We start from the raw sequence: 19,463 nt of genomic DNA, 5'->3' as shown, positions 1-19,463 counted from the left end.
TCCGGCAGAACGCAACAAAAGCGAGTTGCGGCGACGGAAATCACAATTCAAATTGGCGAGCGAAGGTGAGAGATTCAAGTAGCGAGATAGACGTAAGTGCAAGAAGACCTGGCTGATAAGAAAGATTCTACATCCAATTTCACCGAGATGGCGGCCGCACGACCACCCCTCGACGTGCGACTTCAAATAGTGAAGCAGGAGTCTGTCACGCACGACGTGTCATTCGTGAATGGGCAGACCAAGGTGGTGCATTCGTGCATCAAGGGCTCACCCTTCAAGCTTGAGCTGGCCCTGGTCGGTAATTTCGACCGTAGCATCATCAACTTCAATCGATTCGTGATCACTGCGGTGCTGCTGTACGACTACGCCGACGGCGGTCGAGGCGTCGAGGAGCGCCAGGTGAGCTTCGTCAAGACGCGCCCGCTCGAGGTGCTCGAGTACAGCGTCAACGATGCCGGCGACCGCCTCACGCTCGTCGTAGTGCTACACGTCCTCTCCTCCCAGCACGAGCACAGCCTCTTCCTCATCAAGATCGCCAACGCCGATCTCGGCCTCGTAGCCGTCTCCCAGCCCATCCGCGTCGTGAGCAAGGAGCTCCAGCTCAAGGGCAAGGCCAAGCCGCGCCAGGCCACCTCCAGCGGCGCCGCCTCCTCCGCCGCCTCCCGCCGCCCGCTCACCGAGGAGGTCGTCCAGTACCTGCAGCGCATCGAGGCCCAGTCGGAGACCCACCACCAGCTGCTCCTCTCCATCCTTCAGCGCCTGGCCGCCGCCGACGGAGGAGGAGGAGGCATGCAGCCGCAGCCCCAGCAGCAGCAGAGGACCTTTAGCGGAGAGGGCGTACCAGGCGAGCCGGCGGCCAAGCGGCAGAAGCGAGACTTCGCGAAGGACTTTGGCGCCGCCGCCGCCAAGAGCGAGGGCACGCACAACAACAACGCGGCGGAGGGATCGGCACCATCGTTCGAGGAGAGCTTCGCAACGTTGGTCCGCTCGTTTGGCGCCCTGCCGCGCGAGCAGCGTACGGAGACAGTGCGCCGCACGGTGCGCGGGTGCCCCGACCGCGAGACGATGAACGACCTGCTGGGCCACCTCGCCGCCGCGGGCATGATGGGCAGCTTCGGCCTGGCCACCACCAACGGCGGCCTGCCTTCTTCTGCGTCGTACGACGCCACGCCACTCCCGCTGCCCTCGTCGATGCGCCACATCAAGCCCGAGCCGTCGTCGTCGTCGTCATCGGAGCTCGCCGATCAGGTGGTCGACCTGGGTCTGCCGGCGCCGGGCGCGGGCTCGTTCGGCTCGGCCTCGACCCCTCGCCTGCCGTCGCTGCCCTACCTCACCGGCTACGAGGGCATGCCCATGCCGTTGGGCCAGATGATCCAGCTCCAACCACCGTCTCTTCAAGGAGGAATGCCAGCGCAGCAACAGCAGCAAGGAGGAGCGGCGGACGAGGGCGAGAGGAAGAGCGGACAGTTCTCGCAGTCGGACATCGACACCAACAAGCTCTACAACGAGATCTTCGCCTCGTGGCCCTACGACAACCTCAACAACAGCACCAACGGCCTCAACAACACCAGCCTCTCCCAGTCCCAGTCCCAGTCCCAGTCACTCTAGATCGGCGTCGAACCCGCTGGGTCCAATTCCCCTGTAATCTGTAAATTGGCGTGTGATGGCCCATCTCGAGTGTGTACAGTGTACTCCCCTCTCTCTCTATTGTCTCTGTTGTACAGCGTTCTCCTGTGGTGTAGTCTCTGTGTAAATACAAACATTACATCCAGCCCCTTGCGTGCACGAACGAGTTTGGTGGTGCGGGAGACGAACGGTGTGTGTCGCGTCAGGCAGGCGCGGAGGTCTTGCTGGCGTCGGCAGTGCGCGTCTTTTCTCGCTGCTTTGCCTTGGCTGCTATGACTCCGCCCTAGTAAGTGGGGCCGTGCATTAGTGCCACGAAGGTCCTCCTTGGCTTTGGGGGGGGGGCAAGAGCAGCATCACACCTTGGACTGGAAGCTCCCTGTTGGCAGCAACAGCAGCACATGCGCTTCATCCTAGTGATGCACAACCCCATGGACGTTCTTCTTCTTCCTCCTGGTGTTTGTTTATGGACGTTGTTCAACTTGAGCAACGCCAAACCACCAACCACCTCTCTTTCATTTTACGCGGAGAGACACAGTAATCGATGGTTATCGCTTTCATTGTTTGGTGTGTGTTGTGTTGAGTGGTATGTACATCAGTCGGGGAAAGAGGTGGAGAGTGTGGAGGGCTTGGCTTGCTCAGTGCCACCGAGGCAGGAAGCAAAAGTAGCTGCTCAGGCCACAACGGCCCGTCGAGCCGTCCACCGCGCCCACGGCCTCCTCGCCCGCATGTTCTCGCTGTCGTTGGAAGAAGGCGGCGAATGTGGTGGACTTCCTCTGTGCGGCCGCCCGCCGCAGCTTCTCCTCTTCCTCGGCCTCCTCGCGCTCGAGCGCGTGGTTGAGCAAGGTGGTCGCCACCGAGACGAAGCACTCCTCCACGTTCGTTCCGTTCAGGGCCGAGCACTCCATGTACTGGAAGCCACGCTCGAAGGCCCAGCTTCGGGCGTCGTCGCGGCTCACGGCCCGCCTCGGCGCATCGATCTTGTTGCCAACTACGCACACCGTAGCGGAGCCGGGCACGATCTTGCTGTCGATCTCGGCGAGCCACGTCTTGAGATTGGCGAAGGAGGCCGGGTTGGTGACGTCGTACACGAGTAGAACGCCCTCAGCGCCGCGGAAGTAGTTGGTCACGATTGAATTAAACTTTCTGTCGCCCGCATTATCCCACAGGGAGAGCCTGACGTTCTTGCCCTGCACGTTTCGCAGCTGATGCACTTTCTGTAAAGATGAAACAAGTGTGAGATGTGGGGAGTGGTTGATAATGAACAGAAGGAGTGTAGCAAGAGATGATCCTCATATAAAGCCCTATTTCTCAGCATGCAAACTCAGTGCAAGGATGATATTTCGTTGTTTTTAATCCTCGGATCATCTGGGAGTGTGGTGGGGCAGGCAAACGTACGTAATCGACGCCGATGGTGGGGGCATAGGCTCGTTCGAATTCCTTGTCAGAGAGGCGCGATAGTAGAGATGACTTGCCCGTGAATGAATCGCCCACTATCACCACCTTGTAGTGGTATTGCTTCTCCGCACCAAGAAGGGGTCGCTTGTCCGTCATCTCAGTTCTGTTCTTTGTGATTATGTTCTTCTGCCACCCTTCTTACTCGGGGAATCTATTCTGAATGAATCTTCTGCCACGTACGCGACCCATTTCTTCTGCCACGTACGCGACCCATTTCTTCTGCCGCTGCTTCTTCTGGTGCAATCTCCTGCCACTTCTGATCTTTGATTCCAAATCCAAGAACTCGAAACTGCCGACAACCGAAAGTGTCGACTACGACATGCCTGACGTCAGCAATTTTCATATTCATTAATTTTAATATTCGTTTTTTCTTCTCCGGCTAATCTTTGTTCTCTCCCATCTTCCGGATCCGACCGAACAGCAGCATGTCGTCGTCACCGTCTCCTTCTGGTTCTACGTCGTCGGCCCTGACGGCGTCGGTGGGGCAGCTGTGGACCGGCTACCTCCGCCTCCTCGAGGAGAAGCCCTTCCTCACCAAGGCACCGCCCCTAATATTTTCTATTTCCATTATTTTATTTTATTTTATTTTTTTATCATATATTATTCCATCGTAACAAATAAACGAATATCGTATAATTTTAAATCATATAATTTTTAACATCTAAACGGCTCTGCCCGGAACAGGTGGTGACGTCGGGCGCCATTCAGTACTTCAGCGACTTTGTGGCGCAGGCCGTGTTCGAGAAGACCGGTACCCACTCGACACACGACCACTTGCCCCACACGAGCCGGTTGCGCGCTCCACCGACTCACGCGTCGGGTCGGTGCTCGTCGTGGTGTGTCGCGTTGGTGTTGGTGTGTGTGTCGCGTGAGCGCAGGGGTCAAGGGGGTGGACCACGTGCGTATCTGGAAGTTCGTGGCCTACAGCGTGGCCGTGACGCCCCTGTACGACCACTGGTACCAGTTCCTCGACTCGCTGCCCATCACCCAGTTCGTCTCCTTCCTCCTCCGCACCTCCTTCCCCGCCAAGGTACCACCTCTCCTCCTCCACCTCCTCCATCCTTGCAAACTCTCATCGTGTGCGTGTGCGTGTGCGTGTGCGTGTGCGTGTGCGTGTGCGTGTGCGTGTGCGTGTGCGTGTGCGTGTGCGGTGGTGCGTGTCGTGCGACAGCGGAAGAGCGAAGTGCAGAAGAAAAAGGACGGGGAGGAGGGAAAGGAGAAGGAGCCGCTGTCCACGGTGCTGATCAAGCTGGGCCTGGACCAGCTGGTGCTCGATCCGGTGATGACGTTGTTCTTCTACGTCTTCATGGGCGTGCTCGACCGCAAGAGCTGGCGCGAGATGCGGGAGGACATGCGCAAGACCTACTGGCTCACCCAGACCAGCGCCTGGAAGATGTGGCCCCTCGTCAACTTCATCATGTTCCGATACGTGCCCGAGCACATGCAGATCCTCTTCGGCAACGTCGTCTCCTTCATCTGGAACATCTACCGCTCCCTCATCGTCATGGGCTGATGACGGTCACCCGACAAACACGACACGACACGCACGGCACACGACACGCACGGCACACGACACACGCACACGCGCGAATAAAGGCCTTATTAATTACTTTATTAGTAATCAGGCGTTGGACGTGGAGTGGTTGGAGCTGCTGGGCGGCTGCTTGTCGACGATCACCTGGCGGTAGCGCTGCTCGACCGACGAGCGGGTGGCCGAGGCGCGCGGCATGGTGGTCCACTCGGAGGTGGCGAACAGGTCCCTCTTGAGCTTCTCCTCATCCACGCCCGCCTTGAGTGCGCGTTTTAGTAAGCGCGTGTTGTGTTGTGTGTCGTGGCGGGTACGTACCACTTTGCCCTCCTTGAAGACGCGCCGACCGCGCACCCACACGTCGGTGACCAGGTTATTGGGGCGGCCCAGCAGAAGCAGACTGCGGCGTGTGTGCGTGTGCGGTGGTGCGTGTGCACATTAAAACAGAGGAATAAAGCCAGGAATGCCAAGCGCGCGGGAATACCCGAGGATGTCGGTGCGGGGCAGGATGGAGAGGGAGCTGGCGAGGTCGTAGAGGACGAGGTCGGCCGACCGTCCCACCTGTACGAGGCCCGTCTGGTCCTGCAGCCCGACCGCCCGCGCGCCGCCCATCGCGGCCATGCGGAATGCCTGCCTCACATTCCAGATCATCGTCAGCCAACCAACCGCTCCACGACATAGAATATGGAGAATGCGGTCAGACCTGATCGGGCGTGATCCAGCGGTTGTAGTCAAAGTCGGTGATGTTGTGCAGGATGGAGCCCATCTTGATCGCCTGTCCCCGAAACATGCAGCGATCAGCAACGGAGGTCGTGTGTGTCGTGTCGTTGGTCGTGTCGTTGGTCGTGTCGTTGGTCGTGTCGTTGGTCGTGTCGTTGGTCGTGTCGTGTCGTTGGTCGTGTCGTTGGTCGTGTCGTTGGTCGTGTCGTTGGTCGTGTCGTTGGTCGTGTCGTTGGTCGTGTTGTGTCGTTGGTCGTGTCGTTGGTCGTGTCGTTGGTCGTGTCGTTGGTCGTGTCGTGTCGTGTCGTTGGTCGTGTCGTGTTCCGCGCACCTCGAGCATGTCCTGTGAGTCGTTGGAGGCTGCGCCGTCGCACCCGAAGCAGACGTTGATCCGGGCGTCCAGGTACTTCAACACGGGCGCGATGCCGCTGTGCAAGTGTCGCGCGAGCAAAAGGGTTGAGCAAAGCGATGGGCGAGGGTGGGCGGTGGGCGGGAAGCGGAACAAAATGGGCGCGCACGCACCTGCCCAGACGGAGGTTGGAGAGCGGATTGTGGACGGGCGTCGCGCCGGTCGTCTGCAGCTGCTCGATATCGCTGTGCTCCGCCAATTGCATTTCGTCAGCGCGCGTCTTGTGTGTCATGCATGTCGTGCGTGTCGTGCGTGTGTCGTGTGTGTTGTGTCGGACAAGTACTTGTCGTCGAGCCAGATAGAGTGAGCGCAGGTGGTCTTCTCGTTGAAGAACCCCAGCTTCTTCAGATGATCCACCGCGCTGCATCCGTACTTCTCGTACGCCAACTGCACGCCATCAAGGCAGGCATCAGTATCACCATCATCGCAACCAGCATCATCATCGTCGTCATCGTCATCGTCGTCATTGTGTTCATTGTCACCGTAGAAGAGGGGCCGCACCTTCTTCTGGTTGACGGTCTCGAGGAGGTGGGTGTGTCGCACGAGGCCGTGCTTCTCGCTCAGCTCTCGGCAGCGGGTGTACAGTTCGTCGCTGCACGTCTGCACGCCCGACGGACCCACCCCGATCTCGATCCCCTCCTCCGGGCGGTGCAGTTTCTGCGCTCGTGTCATGTGCGTGTCGTGTGTCATGTGCGGTGCGTGTCGTGTCGTGTCGTGTCGTGTCGTGTCGTGTCGTGTCGTGTCGTGTCGTGTCGTGTCGTGCGGAACATGTAAGCGACACACAGGCACGGGAAATGATGATGGTCTGTGCGCACCTCGACGGCTTGCTCCATGAAGGCCATGATGAAGTCGGTCTTGTGCGGGTCGTGCTTGTCGGTTCCGGCGTAGGGGCTGCACCCGTGGCCGCAGCCGTGCGCCACCGTCGCATCGAACGGGAGGTCGCCCAACAGCGGGCACACGAAGGCGCGCACGCCCACGTCCCTGTAGGCCTGATGCCACGTCACACCACGTCATGCCACGTCAGCTTGTAGCGCCCGGGCGGTGGTGGCCGCCTCTGTAGCGCGGTCCGCGTACCCGGCAGATGGCCTCGAGGCACTCGAACTCCTTGCCCGGGACGCCCAAGACCGACGGCATGTCCAGCACGCAAGTCACGCCCGTCATCAGTCCCTCCACCGCCTATCAAACCGCACACGGCACACGGCACGCACGGCGCACGACACGGGACGAGTGAGATCGCGTGAGAGGAGGTGCTGGGTGGAAGGGAGTGCGGTGTGTACGGTGAGGAGGGCGGCGAGGTAGTAGTGGTTGGGGTCCTGCGGGCCGTAGTCGTAGAGGTAGCCCAGCCACAGCTCGAGCGGCAGCGGCGGGATCGAGCCCCGGTTGTACATCTCGCCCGAGTGCGTGTGCCCATTCAGAAACCTGGACTCACGCGTGAGCACGACACACACGCACACGCACACGCACACACGACACACACGACACACGCACACACGCCGCATGGCGCACGCCACGCGCCACGATAGGGGGTACCCGGGAAGGAGGAGCTTGTTGGTGCCGTCGATGACGGTGAGGGCGGAGTCGCCGGTGGTGGCGCTGAGGTCCGACGGTTCGTCGACGGCCACGATGGCGCCGCCCTCTTCAAAGTGCACGTCCCGACGCACGCACTCCGTGTTGCCTCGCTCCTGCCACTCCTCTGCACAACACAACCAACAACACAAAACACAATGCCTCAAATCATTGATCATGATGATGATGATGATGATGTTGGCGGCGGGTTGCAAAGGGTACCCTGTAGCAGGGCGCGAGGCACAAACACGTTCTTCACCACGAAGCTTCGAGCATTACTTCCCTCCATCTTCGCCGCTCAGAGTTAATTGCCCCGACCCATTTCTTGTTTTTTCTTCTTTGATTTCTTCTGCGCAAAAGAAAGCCAATGGAATGCAAAGCATGTCGGACCAGGAGGCGGCCGAGGTATGGAAGGAGAGGCGCCTGGGGGAACGAGCTTAGAGAAGGGAGAGACGACAGAACGGAGAGTTAGGAGCGATTCTCGATCATCATCAACAAGTCATCTTTATTCCCCATTTCTTAGCCCATCCTCTTTACAAGCACCTTATCGTACGCGAGATCTCCCAGTGCACAACTCCTCTTCTTCTTGAGGCTCTCCCCCACAGGCCATGGACCACACTCCGCGGCACAACCAACTCTTTCACTTCTTCACACTTCGAAGCGTGCTACCGACAAGTAGTAGTACTCGTAGCCACCACCCCAGTGCGTCCCGCAATTCCTCCATCGCAGTGCCGCAATGGGCCGGGTGGTTGGTCGCCCTGGCCCTCACCTTCGCCCTCTACGCCCTCTACCACCACGCCCCCTCCGCCCTCTTTGGCCCAACCTCCGACGTCGACGCCGGCGACGGCGCCGTAGACGAACCGGGGACATCCGACAACCACGACCAGGCGGCCGGCGACACGTTCTCCCAGACCCAGTTCCTGGCGTGGATGGCGGCACAGGCCAATGCCGCACCGGCGTGGCCGGCCGAGTGGGCCAAGCTCGACGCGCTGCTCTGGGGCCAGGGGCTCGAAGGCCACATGGAAGCCGAGCAGGCCCACTACTACGCCGCCGTCGGGCGGCTGCCCTTCGTGCGCACCGTGTGCGAAATCGGGTTCAACGCGGGCCACTCGGCCACCGTGTGGCTCACCAGCCAGCCCGGCCTGCGCCTCCAGTCCTTCGACATCGGGCTTCACGGCCTTGAGCTCGTCCCACGCCCTCTGCGTCGCCTGGCAGTGGCCGAGCCCACACCGCAGGTCGTCCATCAGCAGAATGCTGTGCGGCCCGGCCAGCGCGCGCATGTTGACCAAGTCCAACCGCGGCACCTCGCCGAAGTGCCCGCCGTCCACGCGCAACACGTCGCACACGAACCCCGGATTGCGCTCGGCAAAGTCCGGCACGGCCTGCACCGAGTCGCCGAGCGGTCAGGCAAAGTGTAAGACTGCGTCTTGGCTCAGGCCCTGCAGTTCTTTTTGCGTTACGGTTCGGCCCGTCGAGTCTGTGACGCTCAGTGCCTTCGTCCTGCAATCCGCACAGCGATCACCCAGTTATCGGACACAAAGAACATGAAGTTATCGGTCAGCAGCAACAAATTAAAATAATAAAACCAGTGAGTTAAAATACAAGCGTGGTTCGGACCTAAACTTCTGCTTGATGGTGGCATAGAGCTGGTCCATGGTGCGCGGGTGGAGCAGTACCATCTTGCGCCGCCCTTTGCTGCAGAGTGTCAATCGTAACGGCTCCTGTGTGCATCGTGCATGATCATCATGCAGCTCACACTTGAGTTCCGAAGCCACACATTTCCGTCCATTCACTCGGAGGTGTGCGCCTGGAGTGAATGTCGTGCTGTGCCGTACGTACCTCACTTTCGCTGGAGAGGCGAAGAATCGCACCCAGGGCCGGGTCATTCGGCTCATAGATCATCTCCCTGTCAATGGCTCTACTTGAGACGGAGTTCACCACCGCACACGCACACGCACACGCACCACCGCACACGCAAGGAGGGATATGCGTACTTGGGTGTCACGAGTCGCGCGGGGTCGTTGCGGGCGCACTCAGCCACGAACGGAGAGAGGTCGTCGATACGCAGGATGTCCTCGCCGTTCGCGTAGGACTCCACATTCTTCAGCCCGAGCTGAATCGCGCGTCTGCTCGTCACCGGTGCGCCGCTGGGGTCGTGGTCTGCAAATCAAACGTCGTTAGTCATGGATAGGTCGCCATCCTCAGCACCTACTGCCTTAATATTCATTATTAAATAACGAGATTAATAACGAATTTCCTAATTTCAATAAATAAATAAAGGGGAAGCCAGGCGGTACCCGGGTCCCACTGCAGGCGTACTGTTCCACCACCTTTCGTTGACGAGAGCAAAATGTAGCGATCGAACGCGGATCTCTTCAGCCTGTTGGCCCCAATGTGTGTGAAATGGGATGATGAGCTATCTAAACCACAACCTCAACAGCCACCACTACAACAGCAACCAGCAGCCTCATCGCTTGATTGATGCACGTACCAGATACCCAGCGTCACCTCTTGATTACTCTTGCGGCCCCACCCGTTTCTGTTCGCCACCGATCGCACACGCACCACTCAGCACACGTCATCCACACCCCAACTCACTCCCTCACCCAACGAGTGACGCGCGCGTGTCGCAGGGGTACGGGGCATGGGGCACCGGAACATCATCCAGAGGAAGTTGGGCTTGATCCAGGTCATCCGCGTCGAGGAGTAGCCCGGACAGCCGGTGAACCGCTGGTGCTCCACTGCGTACTTCCCGATCTCGGGCTTGAACGCTTGATACACAAGAATGGCCTCATCTGCCACGGCACACACGACACACACGACACGACACAACGACACACGCGTAAGACTGGAACTGGCGTGCTCCCCCCCGCACGACACGACGAGGTGAACTGGGGGGGGGGGTAAGGTACCGGTGTACTGGGCGAGGATGAATTGCCCCAACTTGGGCCACCGCGCCAGCTGCTCGGTGTAGGCCTCGGTCTGCAGGGTGTGGCTGAAGTGGGCGCATGCGGCTCTCTCGCTCCTCGCTGCACCCCCCTTGCTCTCCTCCTGTTCCATGCCGCTTGTATTCTTTATTTGTACTTTTGTGTTCTTTTTCATCTTTTATTTTTTACGTCCAACCCGCTTTCTGCCGCGCTTCACGCAACGCAAATCAAGAATTTTGAGAGATACCAATTTATTTCGTTGTTCCTCTCTGGTCGTTGTGACCGTTCGTGTTTTGCAGACAACACTGCAAAGGCTCTCTTTTGTGGGTTGGTGTCAGAACGACAGCGGCGTGGGTCTCAACGCAGGCGGAGGGCTTGGCCGGGCAGTCGCGTTCATCTGAAGGGCGTACACCAGCCCTGTCGACGAAATGACATCACCCAACCCGACCTGTCACGCCCAGCCGCACCCGACGTCAGCGAGCCGCAGCGACGACACACACGACACACGATACACGACACGACACACATACACACACACTGACATGACACGACGTGCAAAGAGGGAATGCGTACGGTGCGTGTGGGTCGCTTGCACACGAGCACGGGCGCGAGGTAGTAGACGGCGTCGCCCTCTTCCCACATGGTGACGGGCTCCACGGGGTCGATATGGACGTCGGTCCGCCGCTCGTCGTGGTGCGCCTGGGGCAGGGTCTCCCGCTGCAGCCGCACCTCGACGTCGGCCGTCGACACGTCCCACCGGCCGTCCCCGCAGGCACGCGCCGTGGCGCCCAGGCTCCCGCCCACCACCGACATGGCGCCCGATCCCCATCTCCGCCACCTCGCGCTGGCTGTCGGCGTCGTCCGTCGTTCGGCCACGACATGGAAGCTCTGCGCCCACCAAACAGCTTCAACGTCAGCTACGTGTGTTTCGTGTGTGTGCGTGTGCGTGTGCGGTGGTGCTTGTGCGTGTGCGTGTGCGGTGGCGCGTACGAGGTAGTGGAAGTGGATGCGAGTGAGGAGCCGCTGCTGAGGATCCTTGTGGTCCAGCACTTGGAAGACAAGCTTGAGGGCATCGGTCACCGTGTGGACGGTCGGGCTGGTGAACGCGCTCAGCTCCAGCTCGGCCACGCGCACCTTGCACTCGGAGTTGCACGAGTCCATTTTCCCCAGGGCCTGCACCAGCGCGCCCAGCTCTTGCTCGTTGAGGCCCTAGAACACGACACGACACGACACGACACGACCAACGACACGACACGACACGACACGACCAACGACATACGACACAAGGAATGAGTACTCGCAAGAGAGGAATGGGAGAAGTCATGAATACCAGTGAGTCGACATGGCTGATCAGTTGGGTGGTGACGAGCAGGAGCAGGTCCTCGTCGGAGATGGAGGCCAGCTCGAAGTGGACGTCCACCTCGGGGTCGGTCTCCTCCACCGCGCGCCTGACCGCGCCCACGCGCTCGCGCCTGACCTGGTCCGGCTGGCCCTCGAGCAGGTGCAGGCCCGCCAGGATGATCAGGTCGGGCTCGAACGGCTCCATCGCGGCGTGGAACTCCTCGAGCGCCAGCAGCTGCGAGTTGGTCTCGTCGTGGACGGCGATGAAGCGGTTGGCCCGGGGCGCGGTCAGGTGGCCCCACTGCGCGCCGCGCGGGTACTCGAGGATGAGGTGCACCTCGTCCTTGGTGCCCTCGCCGCCCATGTGCTGGATGTTCGGGTGTAGCAGCTCCGCCAGCCGCGGCCCGATCGGCCCTCCCAGGAAAACCTCGCTTCCTAACAGCCCGACCGCACACACGCACACACGCACACACGCACACACGCACACACGCACACACGCACACACGCACACACGCACACACGCACACACGCACGTGGTCAGGTGCCGGCTGAGGCCAGTCGCGAGGTGTAGTATGCATGTATACCGAGCTCCGCGAGGCGGTTGGCCATGAGCGCGGCGTTGCCACCAGTCGAATAGACGGCTGATGCCTGGGCGTCTGCGGCGGCCACTGTGTGTGTAGGCGATGACACCACGTAAGTGAGCGTGTATGTCTTGTGCGTTGTGTCGTGTGTCGCGTGTACCCAGCCGCTCGAACAGGGGCACATCGGCCACGTAGCGCTCGGCGGCGCTTCCCTGCTTGAAGTAGTGGCCGAACGTCTCCTGCAGGTCACTGCGCGATTGTGGAGGCGATGAGCCACGCGGCCTTGAGTGGTGGGTGGAGCGGGAGCGGGAGTGGGCGCGGGCGTGGACGACGTACGTGGCAGAGGAGATGACCGGGTGCTCGGTGGGTCCCTGCGGCGGTTGGACTCCAAGAGCCTGTACCACCTCCAGCGCATCGACGACCAGGTCCAGATTCGTGTTGTAGCCAAGACCTGATGTCGAATCGGCCCACGTACGCAGGAGAAAATGAGAAAGATGATTTCTGTAGAGATGACACCATTCGAGAATTCGTAAGATAAGGAGGTGGGCTGGGGCACCTATGAAGAGGGGCAGAGGGTGTCGTGTACGGAGAGCCTTCTGGAGTGCGCCAAGGAGGGCCGCTTCACGCCCAAAGGGGCCGTCAATCGTTCCCTTCTGGCTGGAGGAGGGGAGAAAGGCGACACGATCACCATAGTAGGAGTGTAGCAGCACGGCCACCAGCGCCACAAGTCCAGCCACCTTGACAATGACCGCCACCATCTTCTTGGTCGAACAGAACTCCCACACACTATTTCTTTTCCCTTTTCCCTGATTTAAAGGCAAGAAAAAAAAAGCGCAAAAGAACACAGAAGGTTTGTTTCCGTCGACACAGTACGATCACGGTATCCTGGTTATTGTGTGCTTTGTGGCACACGTAGCCGTTGGGCAACAACCGTGGTTGTGTTCGGGAACGCAGCACAAGATACAGGGAAGAGAAGAGAAACTCTTGACAAATAGACACATAGGACATAAAGGAAGAAGAGAGAAGAAGAGGAGGCAGGAAGCAATTTCGACAGACGAGAAGCAAAAAATAGAGCGAGGGCGAACGAAGTAGAATCAATTTTTTAAACAAATGTTGGGTGCGCCCGGCGGGAGCAGGCCGACGTCGTTCACGGGCCTCTTCTCATCCTCCGCCGGCAACGCCAAAGATGAAGACGAATTCTTTTATTATTTCGGCGATGTGAGCACGGGCGAGGTGTGGAGGGAGCGGAAGGACTGCCTCTACCTCTCCGTCGATGAAGACGAAGATGAAGGGGGCGGCAGCCGTATCATCTTCGGGAGCGGAGACTACCCCCTCCTCACCCCCTCCACGACCTCGTCTTCGTCGTCCACCTCCTCGTCGGACGAGTACGGGCGCAACATCGATCGCAGTTGGATCGAAGATGAAAACGAGCGGGACCAGCGCGAGCGCTGGCAGCGACACCGACGCCGCAAGGAGATACGCCGACGAAAGCGAAAGCGACGAGAACGCGAAGCCAAAGAACGAAAGCGAAACGAAGCCAAAGAACGAAGGCCGCGAGGGGAGGGGGGAGGCGAGAGCCAGAGCGAGGAAGGCTCGGCCGCGGCCGCAGCGACGGCTGCAGCGGGTGGTCGAGGCAGAGGGGAGGAGGACTACGACGACAGCGCCGAGGACAGCTACGACGACTCGTCGTCGTCGAGCGGGTGGGAGCTGGAGGAGATGGAAGAGCGGGAGCTCAGGGAGCGGGCCATCTCGCTTCGCGCCCTGCGCAAGGCGGCCGGATTGACGGTCGAAGGTGGCGACGTCGGTGGTGCGGATGCGATGGCGCGTAGCGGGAGCAGCGACTGGGCGCGCCAGGGCTTCGCGGCGGGCGCGGACGGAACGAGCAAAAAATTCTCGGGCTCGTTCCGGCGGCTGCTGCGGGAGGAGAGCACAAAGGGCGGCCAGACGCTGCTGGTCATCTCGGCCTCGCCGCTCACCAAGCGACGCGAAGAACGAAAGCGACGCCGCGCCCAAAGAGCGAAGGAGGCTGCCGCCGCCGAAGGAAGCGGCGCCGAGAACGCGAAAGAGAAAGAGAAAGCGAAGAAGGACAAGGAGGGAAAGAGCGAAGGCGGCGCCAAGCGGAGCCTCGCGTTCTTTGGCGGCGGCGGCGGCGAGCCCAAGCCCGACGAAAGAGAGAAAGCGAAGCGGAAGCTGATGATGGCCGCCAACAACGCTTCCGCGTCGTCCTCGCCACCCAAGGCCAGCGCGACCACGTCGCCGTCACTGGGCCGCAAGGCGCGTCCCGTGTCGAGCTACGCCGCCGCCGCTTCATCTTCATCATCGGGCGTCTCCTTCGCGTCATCCAAAGAGCGAAGCGGGGGCAAGCCAAGCGACGCTGGCGGCCTCGCGGGCAAGATGGCCAAGAGCGGCGGGGTCAAGCTCGACGTGCGCGCGGTGAAGGAGAAGTACTTTGCGTCGGCGTCAACGTCGCCGCAGGCACCGGGCGGCGGCGACGACGAGGCCGACCCGAAGAAGCGGCAGAAGAAGAAGGAGAAGCAGGAAACGAAGAAGAAGGTGAAGAAATCGTCGTCGATGATCTACTCGCGCGAGGCCATCATCAAGGCTCGCGACAAGGCCAACGCCAGCCCGTCCCAGGACGACTCCACCGCTCGACCTGTCACTCGCAAGGTGTGTCGTGTTGTGTGTCGTGCGTGTCGTGTGTCGTGTGCACGAATGAAGCTAACCACTCGGCTATGGGACAGGCGAAGGTGATGGTGAAGAGCGACGACGAGCTGACGGCCGCGCGTGCGTCGCAGGAGACCGTGGAGACGATGCGCCGCGAGCGATCGATGACGCTCGAGAACATCCCTCCCGCCGCCACGATCTCGCCCTCCGCCATTCGGCGTGCGCCGGGCGGCAGCCCGTCGTTGTCGTCGGCCTCCTCGTCGTCTAGCTCGTCGTCGTCCATGCTGTCGCCTCGGTCGGCCCTGGCGTCGCCCATGTACGGCCTCCTCTCCAAGTCGTCGGCCTCGGCGCTCACGGCCTCGAAGAGCGGCCCAGCGCGCAAGGTCAAGGTCGCCAAGAAAAAAGCGAAGAGCGAAGAGGAAACAACTAAAGCGACAACCCCCCGCACGCGCTCCGACGGGGAGGCCGACCCGTCTTCGCTCTCCTCGCCCGGCGCCTCCAACCGGCGAGCCGAGAGCGAAGGCGAAGAGGCGCGGCGGCCGATGACGGCGACCACCAGCGACGACGACTCACGGTCCGAAGGCAGCAGCAAGGGCCGCCGGCCCAAAGACAAGAACAAGATCAGCCGCAGCGAGAAGAAGGCCCTCAAGAAGCAGATCGCCGAGAGCAGCAGCAGCAGCAAGGAGCTGACGACGACGCCGAAAAAGAAGAGCGGCGGAAAGAACGAAAAGCGACGGCGGGGGCTGAGCAGCGGGCGGTCGCAGAGCGAGGAGAGCGAGAAGAGCGAACGCGAGTGCAGCAGCAGCGGGCGCGGGGAGGACAGCGGCAGCGAGAAGCGCGTGCGGGCCAAGGACCGAATCGTGCGGCCCGACGGCGCCGACGACGACACCCCGCGCTCGCCCAGGCAGGGGGCGAAGGAGGGCGACGCGCAGGTGAGCGCGTTCCTGCGATCGCTGGGCCTCGAGAAGTACATCGAGGCGTTCGTCCGGGAGGAGGTGGACTGGCTCGCGCTGCGTCTGATGAAGGTCGAACAGTTCAAGGAGCTCGGCATTCCCATGGGTCCACGCACCAAGATCGCCTGGGGGCTCGAGGAGCGCGCCAAGGCCGAACGCGAAGGCGGCAGCGCTGTCGAAAAGAACGAAACCGAAAACGACGATGGCGCCGGTGCCAGCGCGGACAAGACCACGACCCAACCGGAGCCGGCTGGCGCAAGTGTCGACAGTGATACATGCGTGTCCGCAACCATGGCGACTCCGCAGCCGGACGAGGAGGCAACGGCGGCTTCGGCGGCTTCGCGGGTACAGCAACCACTCGGCCACGGCACCGGTGTCGACGCCACGTCAGCACTGACGCCATCGTCGTCGCAGTCGTTCACGCCGGTGTCGTCGCAGTCGTTCACGCCGGTGTCGACACCGACGCCGACGCCCCGTGGCGACGGCCAAGGCTCGTCGACATTTGCGGCGGTGTCGGCGACAGAGAGCGAGAGCGAGACCACCGGCGAAGGCGGCCTTGCTGACGTCAGCACCTCGCCGCAGCCCGACAAGGCCAAGAGCCGTCGGGAGATTCTGGGCACGCTCGGCCGCGCGCAGGTTCTGCGAGCCAAGAGCGGTCAGCGCAGCGGCGAGTTCGCTACGATCTCCGCCGGGGCCGCGGCCGCCACAGACGCCCGCAAGGCGCAGACCGTGACGCTCAACCCGCAGCAGATCCAGGAGATCCAGCAGCACCGCCAGCGTGCCCAGGCCGAAAAGGCCGCGGCGGCGGCTGGGACGACAGAGACGCCAAAATCGCCCGGCGCGCTGCCGAGCGAGAAGCTGGGCATCCCCAAGGGCCACATCACCCAGCTCCGCGCACGGTACCACATTCCTCCTCACATTCCTTGACATGTGAAGCTATGCAGATTCCTGAACATTGTGCGCATTCTTTGGGGGCACGCAGGTTCGAGCTCAAGTCCTCGATGGAGGGCAGCGGCGGAGGTGACACCTCATCGCCGCCATCGCCATCGTCGTCGTCATCAACCAACGCCGCGTCGAGTGGCGGCTCAATCGGGGCGGCGGCCGCGCGTCGGCGCCTGTTCCTCTCCGAGCGCAACCTGCCGCGCGTGCAGCACCCCGCCGTGCCGCTCTCCTTCATCGCCGAGCGCTCCCAGGCCCAGGCCAAGAAAGACGATCAGTCGGCCACCACCACCAGCCCCGCGGCGGTGGCCCCCAAGCTCGCACAGCCGACCACTGCCCCGGCGCTCGAGCAGCTGACGTCACCCGACACGCCGGTGTCGACACGAAACAACGATGGTCAGCCTGCGGAGCTCACGCCCGTCGTTGTCGCTGTCGACAGCAAAGAGGAGCCCACGGCCCAGGCCGCCGCGGTCGTGGCGGTCGTCGTCGACCACCCAAAGAGCGAAAGCGACAAAAAGAGCGAAAGCGGCGAAAGAACGACGTCGGCCAAGTTCGACGCGTCGCAGACATCGAGCCGGGAGTACTCGAGCGAGAGGCCGCCGGTGCGTGATCCGCCCCACGAGCGCGCCGTGGATGACCTCCACCCGGCCCCCGCCGACGACGACGGAGGCGACTCCGAAGAGGGCGGAAACGATGACGATGACTTTGAACGCGACTGGGACCGGGTGACCAGGCTCGAACTGGATCCAGCTCAGCGAAGCCACTCGTCCAAGAAGAAGCCGCGCCAGCACCAAGACGTGCACCACGGCCACAACAAGAAGGACAACAACAACAGCAACAGCAACGGTGACAAGAAGTCGAAGAAGCCGGTCGGCAAGGAAAAGAAGAAGGAAAAGGAAAAGGCCAGGAAGGAAAAGGCCAAGCGGAAGGAGAAGGCGTACGCCACCGACAGTTCGCCGAGCGACGACGAAGACGACGACGATGAGATGGTGGAAGAAACCGGCGGACGACGCGCCGTCATGGCGTCAGCCAGTTCGAAGCCCGGCCTCGCCGTGCACCCTGGCACCAACAGCCTGGCCAAATCGCGGTCGCCTCGCGCGGCTGCGGCGCCGGCGGCGTCGGCGGAAACAAAGGCGTCGAAGGCGAAGCCGAGCACTAAGAAGAAGACCCACAAGCGCAGCAACTCGACGGCGGCCAAGCCGAGCGCTTCCAACACGATCGTCATCGCCGGCGGCCTAAGGCGCGGCGGGGCGAGCGACGAGAGCGATGCGACGACGAGCGGCGGCAGCGGGTCACGGCAGCGGGGGCACACCACCGGTGCCAGCGGCGGCGGCGGCGGGGAGCTGGGCAAGCAGCTCAAGCGGCGGAAGAGCTGGTCGTCCCCCTCCAAGGGCGTACCCGACAAGATCGACCGCGGCGGCGGCGCTGCCACGTCATCATCATCGGCATCATCAGCATCCGCGTCATCCAATTCCTCGGCTGCCACGTCATCGCCCGGCTCCAAGGTGCGCAGCTCTCGTGGTCCCATCTATTGGGTCGTTCCCTCTCTTTTCGACTAACAATCGAACCACGTGAAACGCGACAGGTGAGGAGCAACACGATTCGAGTCAAGAACAGCTCCTCGGGCGGATCCAGTCTCGCCAAGGGCTCCATCAAGTCGCGATCTCGCACAAACCTTGGTACCTACCTACGCTCGAATCCATGTGTGTGCGGTTGTGCGGTCGTCCGTGTGCCGTGTGCCGTGTGGCCAGAGAGCTAACACGTTCTGTTTATAATGTGACAATTGATGGTGCAGAGGGCCAGCAGAACATCAGCATCAACACGCGCACGGAGAAGAATTCGATCATCACCAAGCTCGACCTCTCCTTCGCCGGCGTGTCGTACCAGATCACCTCCTCGCCCTTCTCCTCCAACTCCTCCAACTCCCACTCCTTTTCCGAGGAAGACGACGACATCGACAACAACCAGGACCGCGACAACCATCATTACCGGCGCCACCATCAACATCAACACCAACATCACCGTCAGCGTGTCGACGACGACGATGATGACGATGACGACGATAACTCTGACGACGTCGAGGAGAGCGGGAGCCGCCGCCAGCTGCGCGCGGAGGCGGAGCGCCAGGCGCGCGAGAAGGAGCGGCTGGCGCGCGAGCGGGAGAAGGAGCAGCGCGAGCGCGAGAAGGCGCGGGCGCGCGAGAAGGAGATTGAGTCGGAGCGGATTGAGCGCGAGCGGGCGCGCGAGGAGCGCCTCAAGGCCGAGCTCCGCCAGCGGGAGCGCGAGGAGCGCGAGCGCGACGGCGTCCTGCGGCTGCAGCAGAAGGGCGACCCGTCGCGCTTCTCGCTCCGCAATCTCCTCTTCACCCCGCGCGCCAACTCCAAGCGCGGCAACCTCACCGGTGGCTCCACGTCATCACCATCAACATCATCATCATCATCGCCCTCTTCATCATCGTCGTTCTCGTCGACATCGTCATTGTCGCAATTCCATTCGTCGTCGTCGCGAGGCCTCAGTGCGAGCCCGCCCAGCGGCGGCTCGATGCAACACGGCCTCGGCAGCAGCGGCGGCGCCGGCGGAGGAGGCAACGACGGCTACAGCAGTGGCGGTGGTGGCGGGCGGTGGCGGGGCGATGTGAGCGGCAGCGAGAGCGCGAAGGGGCGGAAGGACCGGGACAAGGAGTGGGAGAAGGCGATCGACAAGGAGCGCGAGCGGCGCCAGCGCGAACGCGAGAAGCTGCGGGTGGAGCGCGAG

General features: G+C 61.7%; 7 protein-coding genes and 1 pseudogene across 7 annotated transcripts; 4 read left to right on the top strand and 4 right to left on the bottom strand.

Moving 5' to 3' along the window:
* Positions 1 to 147: 147 nt before the first annotated feature.
* On the top strand, positions 148 to 1,608 carry ACA1_093820 (uncharacterized protein; the record flags this gene model as incomplete). Its single annotated transcript, XM_004334800.1, has 1 exon — positions 148 to 1,608. The coding sequence occupies one exon, from the start codon at positions 148 to 150 to the stop codon at positions 1,606 to 1,608; it is 1,461 nt and encodes a 486-aa protein (XP_004334848.1).
* Positions 1,609 to 2,261: 653 nt separating this feature from the next.
* ACA1_093810 (Ras subfamily protein) lies at positions 2,262 to 3,177 on the bottom strand (the record flags this gene model as incomplete). The annotated part of the gene is made up of 2 exons (XM_004334799.1): positions 2,262 to 2,840; positions 3,022 to 3,177. 2 exons carry the CDS (start codon positions 3,175 to 3,177, stop codon positions 2,262 to 2,264), a joined length of 735 nt encoding a protein of 244 aa, XP_004334847.1.
* Positions 3,178 to 3,506: 329 nt separating this feature from the next.
* Positions 3,507 to 4,769, top strand: ACA1_093800 (PXMP2/4 family protein 3, putative; the record flags this gene model as incomplete). The annotated part of the gene is made up of 5 exons (XM_004334798.1): positions 3,507 to 3,560; positions 3,766 to 3,832; positions 3,960 to 4,111; positions 4,253 to 4,582; positions 4,707 to 4,769. 5 exons carry the CDS (start codon positions 3,507 to 3,509, stop codon positions 4,767 to 4,769), a joined length of 666 nt encoding a protein of 221 aa, XP_004334846.1.
* On the bottom strand, positions 4,584 to 7,593 carry ACA1_093790 (amidohydrolase; the record flags this gene model as incomplete). The annotated part of the gene is made up of 13 exons (XM_004334797.1): positions 4,584 to 4,590; positions 4,716 to 4,870; positions 4,928 to 5,009; positions 5,094 to 5,239; positions 5,313 to 5,384; positions 5,661 to 5,757; positions 5,852 to 5,923; positions 6,022 to 6,395; positions 6,554 to 6,727; positions 6,813 to 6,914; positions 7,016 to 7,157; positions 7,269 to 7,431; positions 7,527 to 7,593. The coding sequence occupies 13 exons, from the start codon at positions 7,591 to 7,593 to the stop codon at positions 4,584 to 4,586; spliced, it is 1,653 nt and encodes a 550-aa protein (XP_004334845.1).
* A 319-nt stretch (positions 7,594 to 7,912) lies between these two features.
* On the top strand, positions 7,913 to 8,722 carry ACA1_093780 (uncharacterized protein; the record flags this gene model as incomplete). Its single annotated transcript, XM_004334796.1, has 2 exons — positions 7,913 to 7,985; positions 8,034 to 8,722. 2 exons carry the CDS (start codon positions 7,913 to 7,915, stop codon positions 8,720 to 8,722), a joined length of 762 nt encoding a protein of 253 aa, XP_004334844.1.
* Positions 8,708 to 10,364, bottom strand: ACA1_093770 (uncharacterized protein; the record flags this gene model as incomplete). The annotated part of the gene is made up of 8 exons (XM_004334795.1): positions 8,708 to 8,804; positions 8,922 to 9,025; positions 9,144 to 9,210; positions 9,299 to 9,464; positions 9,602 to 9,684; positions 9,796 to 9,843; positions 9,958 to 10,099; positions 10,217 to 10,364. The coding sequence occupies 8 exons, from the start codon at positions 10,362 to 10,364 to the stop codon at positions 8,708 to 8,710; spliced, it is 855 nt and encodes a 284-aa protein (XP_004334843.1).
* A 260-nt stretch (positions 10,365 to 10,624) lies between these two features.
* ACA1_093760 (ADPdependent glucokinase) lies at positions 10,625 to 12,911 on the bottom strand (the record flags this gene model as incomplete). The annotated part of the gene is made up of 8 exons (XM_004334794.1): positions 10,625 to 10,648; positions 10,805 to 11,119; positions 11,222 to 11,440; positions 11,562 to 12,007; positions 12,157 to 12,228; positions 12,314 to 12,402; positions 12,490 to 12,604; positions 12,710 to 12,911. The coding sequence occupies 8 exons, from the start codon at positions 12,909 to 12,911 to the stop codon at positions 10,625 to 10,627; spliced, it is 1,482 nt and encodes a 493-aa protein (XP_004334842.1).
* A 352-nt stretch (positions 12,912 to 13,263) lies between these two features.
* The window catches only part of ACA1_093750, an 8,974-nt pseudogene continuing 2,774 nt past the window's right edge, over positions 13,264 to 19,463 (top strand).

Source organism: Acanthamoeba castellanii, assembly GCF_000313135.1.
Source record: "Acanthamoeba castellanii str. Neff unplaced genomic scaffold scf7180000084645, whole genome shotgun sequence".
Taxonomy (NCBI): Eukaryota; Discosea; order Longamoebia; family Acanthamoebidae; genus Acanthamoeba; species Acanthamoeba castellanii.
Note: the sequence above shows the minus strand (reverse complement) of the source record. Positions and strands in the feature narration are given on the sequence as shown.